Below are 13,990 nucleotides of genomic sequence, written 5' to 3'. Positions count from 1 at the left end.
GGAAACAGCTGCGGCACCGCCCTCCCATGCTCTGCGGGCTCCTGCGGTCTGCTGGTCACAGCGGTCCCGTGACTTCCTCACTTCCCTAAATGGGCAAGTTCACGTTTAGAAGCCCAGGTTCTCCCCTGGCTGACCCAAGGGGTCCATCCTGCACCTTCCGGGGGCCCTGACCTTGGGCCCCAGGTGTCGGCCCCTCTGGCCTGTGACTGTCCGCAGCTGGATGGAGCCATGGCCCCCACGCTGCTCCTGCTGCTGCTCCTGCTGTGGCTCCAGGGCTGCGTCTCAGGTGAGAAGGTGGGGGCGCCAGGGTGGGGGAACGGCCTTTTGCTGGACCCTCCCACCTGGCTTTTACTTGTCCAATGGCCTTGTATAATATTGTGTGGAGTTGGAGGAGGAGAGGGGGAGGTTGGGTTAGCCTGGTTCCACCCTAATACCTGGCTTCAGGCAAAGCTGCCCCAGGTCTGCTGAGCTCAGACCCGCTCTGCAGGGCTCCCTCAGGACCTCTGACCGGGGACACTCTAGTTCCTCACTCAGAAAGCCGCGCCCCTGGCCTCGGTCAGGAAAGCCTTGTTGGCTGTTACGGGAATCATTGCATCATGCGTGTGTGCTTTGAACTCGCTTTTTCTCAGAATGCTGATGCCACTGCCCCCTGTCCCGAGGGAAAGCAATCCCTGAGGGCTTCCCCACCCACAGGCACCAATGTTCCTTAAGGTGGGTGCTCACCCAATCCTGCCTCCCTCGTTGCCATGGCAACCAAGTTACCACTTCCTGCTCAGTTCTGGGAATGGAGGGGGTTGGCAAAACCCACTCCTCACCGTCTGGGAGAGGGCTGGAAGGTGGACACCAATGAACCCAGTACCCTGGGGACCCTTTCCAAGGTCATCCCATCCAGGCCCCTCCCCCAGGGAGGCCCCTTTCTGCCAGGGCAGAAGAGTGTCTCCTGTGCTGAGCCATCCTGGGGCCCCCAAACCTCCCACCTACCATATAATTGAGTTGGGTCACTGTGTTAATTAGTGTGGGACAAAGTGGTGTGTGTTACCTTACTCCCAGCCTTAACTGCTGTGGCAGCTGGGGTGGAAACTGAGGCAGATGTCTTGGGTGCCAGGCCCTTGGTTATCATAGCCCTAGAGAAATCTGGAGCAACTCAAGGAAGCATTCATTGAGCACCTACTGTATTTAAGGCACTGTCCTAGGACATAGTTCTCATAACCAACCTGATCTGCTCACGTGGTAGAATCAGAGTTTTAACCATGTTTATTTAGACTCCAAATGTGTGCTCTGTTCTGTCCTACTGGGAGTAACTTGTGTATTTGTGCTTGTTTGCAGAAGGCTTTTGGGGTATTAAAGGGCAAGTGCTGAGCTTACAGCAGGCAGAGGGGTGGAGGGACCCGACCCCAGCTTGCTCTCTTTCCTGTCCCCTGACTCGACACATCTGACTTAGTCCTATTCTCTCCCCACCGGACTGTGGATCATAAAGACCACGTCTCATCCCTAGGCACAGTGTGCGACATGCTTGCACTCTGGCTTGTACTCTGGTGGGAGTTTCTATGCATTATTTATTTATTTATTTTTACATGAGAGAGAGAGAGAGAGGAAGGGAGAGGGGGAGAGAGAAAAAAACATCAATGAGAGAGAAACATTGATCAATTGCTTCCTGTATGTCCCCTACTGGGGATCGAGCCCATAACCCTGGTACCTGCCCTGACCGGGAATCAAACTTGCAACCACTTGTTGCATGGATGATGCAAAACTAACTGAGCCACACTGGCCAGGGCTCTATGCACTTTGGGGCATATTTAATCCATGGGTTTTATGTAGCTAGGCTATTTTAAAGTTAAACACCACCTAGAATGACCCAAGACACCTTGCTATTTAAAAGATGTCTATAGAGAACCTATCTATCCTATCTAATAAAAGAGTAATATGCAAATTGACCATTACTCCAACACACAAGATGACTGCCCCCATGTGGTCAAAGATGGCTGCCCCCATGTGGACACAAGATGGCCACGACAAGATGGCCAGCAGGGAAGGGCAGTTGGGAGGGACCAGGTCTATAAGGGAGGGCAGTTAGGGGGGACCAGGCGGGCAGAGGAGGGCAGTTGGGGGCGACCCAGGCCTGCAGGGGAGAGCAGTTAGGGGTGACCAAGCCTGCAGGGGAGGGCAGTTAGGGGCAATCAGACTGGCAGAGGATCAGTTAGGCATCAATCAGTCTTGCAGGGGAGTGGTTAGGGGGTGATCAGGCTGGCAGGCAGAAGCGTTTAGGGGCAATACAGAAGGCAAGCAGGCAAGCAGTTGGGAGCCAGCAGTCCTGGATTGTGAGAGGGACGTCCGACTGCCCGTTTAGGCCTGATCCTAACTGGATCAGGCCTAAACGGGCAGTCGGACATTCCTTGAGGGGTCCCAGATTGGAGAGGTGCTGGCTGGGCTGAGGGACACACATCCCCGTGCATGAATTTAGTGCACTGAGCCTCTAGTATATATATAAAAGGCTAATATGCTAAGTGTCCCTCTGACCATCCATCCGGTCACTATGATGTGCACTGACCACTAGGGGGCAGATGCTCAATGCAGGAGCTGCTGTGACGCGCACTGGTCATTTACAAAGAAATGGCACTGCGGGCTTGGTGCCAACAAAGCAACATTCAGCTTCCCCTAAGTGGGACACAGGCCCTGCCATCACCCAGAGGGACAGCTCACCAAATTGCAGCCAATGTTGCCGAGACCTCATGGCACAAAATGCAGCCCACAGCCCAGACCAAAAATAGTGTCTGTGGGTGCTGGGTAATGATGTCATGTAGCAACACCCAGCTTCCTCTCCCTAGTGACTAGACTCCTTGGAGTTTCTTCATCCCAGGAACACGACTTGCTTTATAGCCAGATGCAAACATTTTACACTTTAACCAAATGTCTGTGAAGTGTTTTCATGTGCCTCATCTCATTGGGGGCAGTTGGGGGCGATCAAGAAGTCCTGGAGTAGGTAGATAAGAGACTCGGTAGAATCCTATTTTCTTTTCATTAGCCAGAAAATGGAGATGAAAAAGTTTAGAAACTTGACATGACTGAAAAGAAGTAAAAAATGGTGAAACTTGAAAATGAAAGTTTTCTCACTGCACCGAATGTAGTCAAACACTGCTACAGTTAAACATTTCACCCTTTGTTCTCCCTACATGGCCTACAATAATAATCTGCTTCATGTTGATATTTACTGCTGTGTTGCTGACAATTACCTGAAAGAGAAGTTGGGGGACTTCACTGGGCTGGAAAAAGTTTAGCTAAATCAGAAAGTAGGTCCAATTAAGCAAGTTTATCTATATATGTAAAACTCTCGCTGGCACCAATTGCATGTGTGTCTCCATCTGTCATTGTCGATTGTGAATTTGGTTGACACTTCTTTTTTTTTTTTTTTTTTTTTTTTTTTTTTATATTTTTATTGAGGTATTATATGTGTACATATCTTACTATTACCCCCCCACACCCCACACCCACACATGCCCTCCCCCCCCAGAGTTTTGCGTCCATTGTTTATGCTTATATGCATGCATACAAGTCCTTCGTTTGATTTCATAACTCCCCCACCTTTCCCAAACTTTCCCCCTGTACTTTGAAAGTCCGTTCGATGCTTTACTGTCTCTGTATCTATCTTTTTGTTCACCATTTTATAATGTTCTTTACTATCCCTAAATGAGTGAGATCATGTGGTATTTTTCTTTCATTGACTGGCTTATTTCACTTAGCATAATGTTCTCCAATTCCATCCAGGTTGCTGCAAATGATGAGAATTCCTTCTTTTTTATGGCAGCATAGTATTCCATTGTGTAGATGTACCACAGTTTTCCGATCCAGTCATCTGCTGATGGGCACCTAGGCTGTTTCCAAATCTTAGCTATTGTAAATTGTGCTGCTATGAACATAGTGGTGCATATATCCTTTCTGATTGGTGTTTCTAGTTTCTTCGGATATATTCCCAGGAGTGGGATTACTGGGTCAAATGGGAGATCCATTTTCAGTTTTTTGAGGAAACTCCATACTGTTCTCCACAGTGGCTGCACCAGTCTGCATTCCCACCAGCAGTGCATGAGGGTTCCTTTTTCTCCGCATCCTCGCCAACACTTGTTGTTTGTTGATTTGTTGATGATAGCCATTCTGACAGGTGTGAGATGGTACCTCATTGTTGTTTTGATTTGCATCTCTCGGATAATAAGTGACTTTGAACATGTTTTCATGTGTCTCTTGGCCTTCCTTCTGTCTTCTTTTGAAAATATTCTGTTTAGGTCTGTTGCCCATTTTTTTATTGGATCATTTATCTTCCTCTTATTGAGTTGCATAAGCTGCCTGTAGATGTTGGAGATTAAACCTTTATCAGTGATAGCATTTGCAAATATGTTTTCCCATGCAGTGGGCTTTCTTGTTGTTTTGTTGATGGTTTCTTTTGCTGTAAAAAAGCTTTTTATTTTGATGTAGTCCCATTTGTTAATTTTCTCTTTAGCTTCCATTGCCCTAGGGGCAGTGTCAGTGAAGAAGTTCTTGTGGCATATGTCTGAGATTTTGTTGCCTGTGGATTCCTCTAGTATTTTTATGGTTTCCCGTCTTATGTTTAAGTCCTGTATCCATTTTGAATTTATTTTTGTGTATGGTGTAAGTTGGTGAACTAGTTTCATTTTTTTGCATGTATCTGTCCAGTTTTCCCAACACCATTTATTGAAGAGACTGTCTTGACTCCATTGTATGTTCATGCCTCCTTTGTCAAATATTAATTGAGCATAGTGGTTTGGGTCGATATCTGGGTTCTCTATTCTGTTCCATTGATCAATATGTCTGTTCTTGTGCCAGTACCAGGCTGTTTTGAGAACAGTGGCTTTGTAATACAGCTTGAAATCAGGTATTGAGATCCCACCTACTTTATTCTTCTTTCTGAGGATTGCTGAGGCTATTCGGGGTCTTTTTTTATTCCAGATGAATTTTTGGAGAGTTCTTTCTAGGTCTGTGAAATATGCTGTTGGTATTTTGATGGGGAGTGCATTGAATCTGTAGATTGCTTTGGGTAGTATGGACATTTTAATGATGTTGATTCTACCAATCCAGGAACATGGTATGTTCTTCCATCTGTTTACTTCTTCCTCTATCTCTTTTTTCAGTGTCCTGTAGTTTTCTGCGTATAGGTCTTTTACCTCCTTAGTTAAGTTTATTCCTAGGTATCTTAATTTTTTTGGTGCGATGGTAAATGGGATTGCTTTTTTAGTCTCTCTTTCTGTAAGTTCATTATTGGTGTATAGAAAAGCCATAGATTTCTTGGCGTTAATTTTGTATCCCGCTACATTGCCGAATTCATTTATTAAGTCTATTAGTTTTTTGATGGAATCTTTTGGGTTTTTTATGTACAATATCATGTCATCTGCAAATAAGGACAGCTTCACTTCTTCTTTTCCAATTTGGATGCCTCTTATTTCTTCTTCTTGCCTAATTGCGATAGCTAATACTTCCAGTACTATGTCAAACAGGAGTGGTGAGAGTGGGCATCCCTGTCTTGTTCCTGTTCTTAGGGGAAATGGTTTTAGTTTTTGCCCATTGAGTATGATGTTTGCTGTGGGTTTATCATAAATAGCTTTTATTATGTTGAGGTATGAGCCTTCTATTCCCACCTTGTTGAGAGTTTTTATCAAGAAAGGGTGTTGGATTTTGTCAAATGCTTTTTCTGCATCTATTGATATGACTATGTGATTTTTATCTCTCAATTTGTTTATGTGATGTATCACGTTTATTGATTTGCGGATATTGTACCATCCTTGCATTCCTGGGATAAATCCTACTTGGTCATGGTGTATGATCTTTCTGATGTACTGCTGGAGCCGATTTGCTAGAATTTTGTTGAGGATTTTGGCATCAATGTTCATGAGGGATATTGGCCTGTAATTCTCTTTCATTGAGTTGTCTTTATCTGGTTTTGGTATTAGGGTGATGCTGGCTTCATAGAAGGAGCCTGGAAGTGTTCCTTCCTCTTGAATTTTTTGGAATAGTCTGAGGAGGATAGGTTTTAGTTCTTCCTTGAAAGTTTGATAAAACTCTCCTGTGAAGCCATCTGGCCCCGGGCTTTTGTTTGCCGGAAGCTTTTTGATGACTGCTTCAATTTCTTCCATAGTTACTGGCATGTTGAGCTGTTTAGAATCTTCCTGATTGAGTTTTGGAAGGTTGTGTTTTTCTAGGAATATGTCGATTTCCTCTAGGTTGTCCAGTTTGTTGGAATAGAGTTGTTCGTAGTATTTTGTAACAATCCTTTGTATTTCGTCGGGGTCTGTTGTTATTTCACCTCTTTCATTTCTGATTTTGTTTATTTGGGTCCTCTCTCTTTGCTTCTTGGTGAGCCTGGCTAGGGGTCCATCAATCTTGTTTATCCTTTCAAAGAACCAGCTCTTGGTTTTGTTGATCTTTTGTATTGTTTCTTTGGTCTCTATGTCGTTTATCTCCGCTCTGATCTTTATTATTTCTTTCCTTCTGCTTACACTGGGCTTATCTTGTTGCTCTCTCTCTAACTCTTTGAGTTGTTGGGTTAGGTAATTTATTACCATTGTTTCTTGTTTTTTGAAGTAGGCTTGTAGAGCTATGAACTTCCCTCTCAGGACTGCTTTCATTGTGTCCCATAGATTTTGGATTGTTGTGTTTTCATTGTCGTTTGTTGCCATGATGTTTTTTATTTCTTCCTTGATGTCTTTGGTAACCCAGTCATGGTTTAATAACATGCTGTTTAGTCTCCAAGTGTTTGATTTCTTTGGGTTGTTTTTATTGTAGTTGATTTCCAGTTTTATGCCACTGTGATCTGAGAAGATACTTGATATGATTTCTATCTTCTTGAATTTAGAGAGACTTTGCCTATGTCCTAACATATGGTCTATCTTTGAAAATGACCCATGTGCACTTGAGAAGAATGTATATTCTGTGGCTTTGGGGTGAAATGTTCTGAAGATGTCGATTAATTCCATCTGTTCTAGTGAGTCATTTAGGATTGATGTTTCTTTGCTGATTTTTTGTTTAGAGGATTTGTCCAATGGTGATAGTGGGGTATTGAAGTCTCCTACTATGATTGTATTACTGTCAATCTCTCCTTTGATATCTTCCAGGAGTTTTTTAATGTATCTTGGTGCTCCTGTATTGGGTGCATATATGTTTACCAGAGTTATTTCTTCTTGTTGGATTTCTCCCTTAAGTATTATGAAGTGGCCTTCATTATCTCTTGTTATGTCCTTCATTTTGAGATCTAATTTGTCAGATATAAGTATTGCAACCCCAGCTTTTTTTTCATTTCCATTTGCCTGGAAAACCTTTTTCCATCCCTTTACTCTCAGTCTGTATGCATCCTTTTTTTTGAGGTGGGTTTCCTGTAGACAGCAGATATCTGGGTTTTGTTTTCTTATCCAGTCTGTTACCCTGTGTCTTTTGATTGGGGCATTCAATCCATTTACATTTAAAGTTATTATTGATAGGTACTTATTTGACGCCATTTTTATTCTATATCCCTGTGTACCTTCTTTGCTTCCTATTTCTTTCTTTCTTTTTTTTTTTTTACAGCAGACCCTTTAGCATTTCTTTCATTGCTGGTTTGGTGGTGATAAACTCCCTTAGTCCTTTTTTGTCTCTGAAGCTCCTGATTTCACCTTCAATTTTGATTGATAGCCTTGCTGGGTACAGTATTCTTGGATTTAGACCCTTCCTTTGCATGACTTGGTATATTTCATTCCATTCCCTTCTGGCCTGATGCGTTTCTGTTGAGAAATCAGTTGCTAGTCTGATGGGGGTTCCTTTGTATGTAACTGTCTGTCTCTCTCTGGCCGCTTGTAAGATTCTTACTTTGTCGTTGGTGTTTGCCAACTTAACTATAATGTGCCTTGGCGTCGGTCTTTTGGGGTTCATTTTGCTTGGAACTCTGTGAGCTTCTTGGATTTGTGTGGGTTTTTTCTTCCCTATATCAGGGAAGTTTTCTGTTATTATTTCTTCAAACAGGTTTTCTATTCCTTGCTCAGTTTCCTTTCCTTCTGGCACCCCTATTATCCTGATGTTGTTTTGTTTTGTATTGTCCTGAAGTTCCCTTACGCTCTCCTCAATCTTTCTAATTTTTGTTTCTAGAAGCTGTTGTAATTGGGTGTTTTTTTCCATCTTGTCTTCTAGCTCACTTATGCGGTCCTCTGCTTCATCTAGTCTACTCTTGATGCTTTCTATTGAGTTCTTTACAGCAGCGATGTCATTTTTCATTTCTTCTTGGTTCTTCTTCATTTCTTCTTGGTTCTTACTCATATTGTCGAATTTGTCTTCCATCCTTTTCAGCCACTTTATGACCATTTCTCTGAATTCTTTCTCTGATAGGTTGTTTGCCTCTAAATCGTTTACTTCCTTTTCTGGTGATGCCTGCTTCTCTTTCCTGTTTGGGCTGTTTCTTTGTCTCCCCATGGTCTCTCTTCTCCGGATGTCTGGTTATATAGATTTCTCTCTCTGGCGTTGATTTAAAGGTATAAAATACAACACAACCAGGCACAACAGACAAGGCACTGAACAGAATTGTATTCACGATATTAATAACCTCCAATAAAGGTAACCACCAGAGAAAGACAAATTAGGGAATAGGAGTGGAAGAGGGAGAGTAAAAAGAAAGAACAACAACGAAGAAAAAAAAAAAAAACAACAAAGAGTGTGAATCTGAACTTGGGAAAAGAGCAGAAAGAAAGAAAAGAAAAAACAGAAAAGAAAAAGAAAAGAAAAAAAAAAGTAAGAGAGACAAGAATGATACTAAGAGAGAAAAGGGGAACAAACTATATATATGGGGAGTAAACTCCACTAGAACAACCACTATTCCCAGCAAATTCCAGCAACACGAGCCTGGAGATTAATACAAACTGCAACAGCAGCTAATATCAAGTGAGGCAAGGGAAAACAAAAGTAAAAAACAAACAAAAACAAAGCAAACAAAAGAACCAACCAAACCAACAAAAAGAATAATCAAAACAATCTCATAAAAAAGCATAAAAATTCAATCTAATCAACATTCAAGCAAACAACAACAAAAGGCCCGAGAGAAAAATAATTTTTTAAAGGTAGCGTAGAGAGAGGTTTGTATGGATTTGGAGCAGGGGGTTGGGAATTAGATATATAAGTAGGGTGAAGTTTTAGCAGGGAGTAAACTGAAAAAGTAGGGAAAATCTAAAGCCAGAAAGGGTTAAGATAAACTGGGGACCAAAAGGGGAAAGGTTAGGAGGAGAGTGATGGCATAATTTTAGCTTTGAGATAGGGTAAAGCGATTGTAAGGGAAAGATGCAAATCGAATGTAGGACACTAATCCAAAAATAAAAGAAAGGGAAAATCTAATGACAGTAAAAAGAAAAAAAAGTAAAATAATAGTAATAATAGTGCTGATTGAAAATAAAAATGTAATAATTAAAAAGGTGAAAATCAAGTGAGGAAAAAGAAAAAAATATTAGTTTCTTAAGTAAAAGATGCAAAAAATGAAAATAAAAAAAAATATGAGAATAAAAAAATTAAAAAATTGAAAAAAGAATTGAAAATTAAAAAATAGGAAGACTAAAATGTGCAGTAGCGGCTGTCATTCACTTCCTCTGTTATTCTGTTTGGTACGCCTTTTTCCCAGTCTGGGCGGTATTTCAGTTCAGCTTCATTCCAGGGCTCCTCAGTGTTGGAAGCCAGTCCTGCTTTTTAAGCCAGCCCTGTCTTAATTTCTCGTATTTATTTTTGATTACACCAGAGACAATTAGCGTTTCAGCCCCTGGGTGGCAGTGTTTCTGAATTGACTTCCGGGCCTCTCTAGCTCTTTTTTCTTTTTTTTTTTTTTCCCCCTTCTATGGCACTCACTACCAGTTTGTGGAGGTGTGCGCCTCAGAGCTGCCTCTCTGATGGTCACACGCAGCTCTGGCCCCAGGATCCGAAAAAACACCTTCCCCCTGCAGTCTTTCAGGGTTTCCACCTGGGTTTACCTCTGTATTGGGCTTAGCAATCAGAGCCGGAAAGAGCCCAGGTGTGCGGACCGTGGGTCTGTGCCCCAGACTAAGGAGCCTGCACTCCTTTGAAACTTCTTAGTCTGACCCTCCTCGTCAGATTAAAATGAGTTGCTTTCAAGAGGTCACTTCTGTTAGCAGCTCAGAAGACCCCCCTCCTCATTCACGGATCACGGCAGTTCCAACTGCCGCTGATTTTTCTAGGCACAGACCTCCCGGCTCCTGCCAGTCCTGCGGCTGCCGCACTTCCCTCACCCAGCGCTTCCCTCACCCACCGCGGGGATTAGAAACCGCAGCTTATTTCAGACAAAATCTGACCTTTCCGTGGTGCAGTGAAGAGTTTCTTTGAATCCGAGTGTTTGCGCTGATAGGGGACCGGTGGTCTGGTGCTCCCAGCAGTTCAGTGTTTGCAGTTGTCGCAGAAAGTCAGGTTTCCACTAAAATCCTCCTTTCCTTGCAAGATGGCGAGGCGCCCGGCCTGACACTTCTATTATAGAGAAAGGGCGAATAGAGATATTAAAATATTTCTTATAATTAATCTCTTTTCAATGTGCACAAATTCGTGCACCGGACCTCCAGTTTGTAAAATAAATTAAGGTTGAATCTTCTTTCTACTTAAGTTATTGTGCTCTGGAATGTCATAACCTGATGACTTGTGCTTGCATCTGCGTGTCTCTTATTGAGGACACATCCTGGGTCTTTCCCACAAGACTCTGGACATGGGGCTTGCCATGCTTCCCTCAGACTGGAAAATACCATGAAGAAGGGGCTGTGTCTGATGGGGGCTCCCTGAAGGCAGGGCCTGCATCTGCCCCCTCAGACTGGGAAGCTCCCTCAGGGAAGGGCTGCTTCTCCCTGGGACCATGAGTCCCACATCGGCAGGGCAATACCCACCTCCTCTCCCTCCAAGTTTCATGATGCTCCCCCGCCCCCCACTAGGCCTTGCTCAACACACCATGTCTCCCCAGGTGTCCCCGCTGAGAGCGTGTATTCCAAAGTGCATCACTTTGAAGGGGAGACTCTGTCTGTGCAGTGCTCCTACAAGAACCGCAAGAAACATGTGGAGGGCAAGGTTTGGTGCAAAATCAGGAGGAAGAAGTGTGAGCCTGGGTTTACCCGGGTCTGGGCGCCAGGACCGCGCTACTTGCTACAGGACGATGCCCAGGCCAAGGTGGTCAACATCACCATGGTGGCCCTCAGGCGCCAGGACTCGGGCCGGTACTGGTGCATGCGCAACAGCTCCGGGACCCTCTACCCTCTGATGGGCTTCCAGCTGGAAGTGTCTCCAGGTGAGCAGGCCTGCTGGGGCACCGGGAGGGTGGGGGTGTCCCCCTTGCTCTGCCCTGCACTAACATCAGATGTACCAAGAATAATAATCCATCAGTGGGCACGCTGCACAGTAGGGCTCTCACAGTTCTTCACACATCTTCATGAACATTATTGTCACCATTTTATAGACAAAGAAAATGAGATCTAAAAACTCCTCTGTGGCTCTGACCTTGTCTAAGACAACAGAGCCAGCTAGTGGCAGAGATTCGAACTCAGGACTCTCTGTGCTTTATTTTCTTCAGTTTAGTGTATATTCATTGAGCCCTAATTATATGCTGGCCACTATTCTAGGCTCTGAGTATACAATGGTGAGCAAAAACAGACACAACTCGCTCAGCAGGCATGGCTCAATGGTTGAGCATCAACCTATGAACCAGGAGATCACTGTGCGATTCCCAGGTTTCGGACTCAATCCCCAATAGGGGGGACGCAGGAGGCAGGCCATCAATGAGTCTCTCATCATTGATGTTTCTACCTCTCTCTTCCTTTCCCTTTCTCTCTGAAATCAATTTTAAAATATTTTTTAAAAATTCTGCCCTGTGGGAGATGACAGGCAATAGTATATCATCAGACAATAATTGCAGATAACAATAGATGCTCTTAAGAAAATAAAAGAATGTGATAAATCAGAAAGTAACTCAGTGGTGGGGGGAGCTGCTGAAGTCCCAGCCTTGACCTCCTTGAGCAGATGACATCAAGCAGAGCCCTAAATGATGAGAGCTTTCTAACTCTGTTGAAATGGGGGTGCTCCAAAGGTCTTTCCTCGGGGGAGGGGGGGGCAGTGCATGTGCAAAGGCCCCAAGGTGAGAAGGAGTGAGGGCTGTATAAGGCAGGCCTGCCTTACAGGCAGGTCCATATTGAGTGTGGGGCAGAATGATAGGAGATGAGGTTGGAGAGTCAAACAGAAGCCCTGAAATTCATGATGAAGGAGTTTGAGTTTTATTCTAAGTATAATGGCTACTGGAGAGCTTAATGGGGTGTGTTGTGTGTGTCTTTAAGACAATACTGGCTGCTGTGTGGAGGAGGGACTGTGGAGGGTAAGAGCATGTGGATGTCCTGGCTGGAAATGACAGTGTCTTGGAGTAGGATGTGGTCCCTGGAGATGGACAAAAGAGGGGCTCAAATCGACGAAGGTCAGACTCCTGCTCACCCTGTACGTTTTTTGAGGCAAGACAGGATTTGCTCATGTGGGAGGTGAGCAAAAGTGAAAAATCAAGGATGACTCCAAGGTGTTCCATTTCCTCAGCAAGGTGGACGGCGGGACTGTGCACTGGGTAGGGGAGCTAGTTTAGAGGAGAAAAGTGAAGAGCTCTATTGTGTCCCATGACCATTAAGATACCTCCCGCAACCTCACATGGAGGAATGAAGCAGGCAGGTGATGTATCCGCCTGAAGCTCTCAAGTGAGGGGCTGGGAAGTGTCTCTGGAAAGGCAGTTTAAAGTCAAGGGGATTAGAGAAATCTATAGAGACAGAAAGTAGGTTGGTGGATGCTTAGGGCTGAGGGATAATGCTACAGGGTGAGGGGTTTCTTTTTGAGATGATGAAACTTCTAAAATTGCCTGTGGTTATACCAAAAATATAACCATATGCATGACTGTGAGTATACTAAAAATCATGGAAATTGACACTAAGTGGAATTGTTACATGAGATGTAAATTATATCTCAATAAAGTTCTTAGAAACCCAAGGAGCTATAAAAGCTCTCCCTTGAGTGTAGAAAACGAAGAAGGTGGGCCAAGAACCTAGTGCCACGGTCCTCCCACGTTTGTGCACAGGAGAGGGCGAGGGGCCAGTGAAAGAGCCTGAGAAAGTAGCCAAAGATGATGGAATTCATTACCGCCCGTCGCTGGTCCCTGACCCACCTGCGTCCCCATCCTCTGTTACTGTCTCTCAGGTGTGGAGCCCCATCTCACTCCTCCTCTCTCTAGTTCCGACTTAGACCCAGGGAAGTAGCTCAAACCAGTTGACTGAACTCTCAACTTATAGGGATACAAGCACGAAATTGTTTTGTTTTTCTCAGCATATCCCTCCCTCCCCCACCATTGTACTATGTCTAATATCAACTTGCATCTCTTAATGACAATCTCAGGAGATTCCAGCTATGCATTTCTTTTCAGTCATTAGCAAATAAAAAATCCTCAGCCCAATTAAAACCAGAATCTTCTAGCAATATATGCGCTCTTCTACTCCCCTTGAAGACAGGTTTCATGGGCCAGGGCACCTGAAATGGAGGAAGTCTAAGTCTTTCTCCTTCCTCTCTGGAGGTGGGGAAGGGGGGTTCCTCTTAGTCACCTTTTCCTCGTCTTCCCCCTGCCAACTCCTTGGGGCAGGAACGAAGGCTGTGACTTCACTGACCCTGTTAGTGTTGGATGCCACTCCTTTTCTGCCCAGCCTTTGAGAGCCTCTATGAAGTGAGTGTCCACATGCTGGCTCTCCCAGGGCACCTCCCTGTGAGTTCTTTGCAGGGTCCTTTGAGGGTCTGCCCACTGCTGAGCAGGATGATGTGGGAGAGCTGGCTCCAGGTCAGCCCCTCCTCTATGCCCACCCTCACCAATGCCGCTTGCTCTGGGTTCCCTTGCCCAGAAAAAAGGGCATCTTCTGTGCTGACCGCCTGGCCCTCAGGAACGCATCCTTGTCAGGCACAACTGTGGGATGCCACAGCCCTC

General features: G+C 44.4%; 1 protein-coding gene across 1 annotated transcript in view; it reads left to right on the top strand.

Annotated features, from left to right (window-relative positions):
- The first annotated feature begins 81 nt into the window (after positions 1-81).
- TREML2 (triggering receptor expressed on myeloid cells like 2) overlaps positions 82-13,990 on the top strand; it is an 18,019-nt gene continuing 4,110 nt past the window's right edge. Inside the window, exons 1-2 of the mRNA XM_054722049.1 lie at positions 82-286; positions 10,964-11,284. Of these exons, the coding sequence (XP_054578024.1) occupies positions 229-286; positions 10,964-11,284 (379 nt within the window). The 5' untranslated portion in view covers positions 82-228. The remainder of the gene's footprint in view (positions 287-10,963; positions 11,285-13,990) is intronic.

This window comes from Eptesicus fuscus, chromosome 10, assembly GCF_027574615.1.
Source record: "Eptesicus fuscus isolate TK198812 chromosome 10, DD_ASM_mEF_20220401, whole genome shotgun sequence".
Lineage (NCBI taxonomy): Eukaryota > Metazoa > Chordata > Mammalia > Chiroptera > Vespertilionidae > Eptesicus > Eptesicus fuscus.
This window is presented reverse-complemented; position numbering and strand designations above follow the sequence as displayed.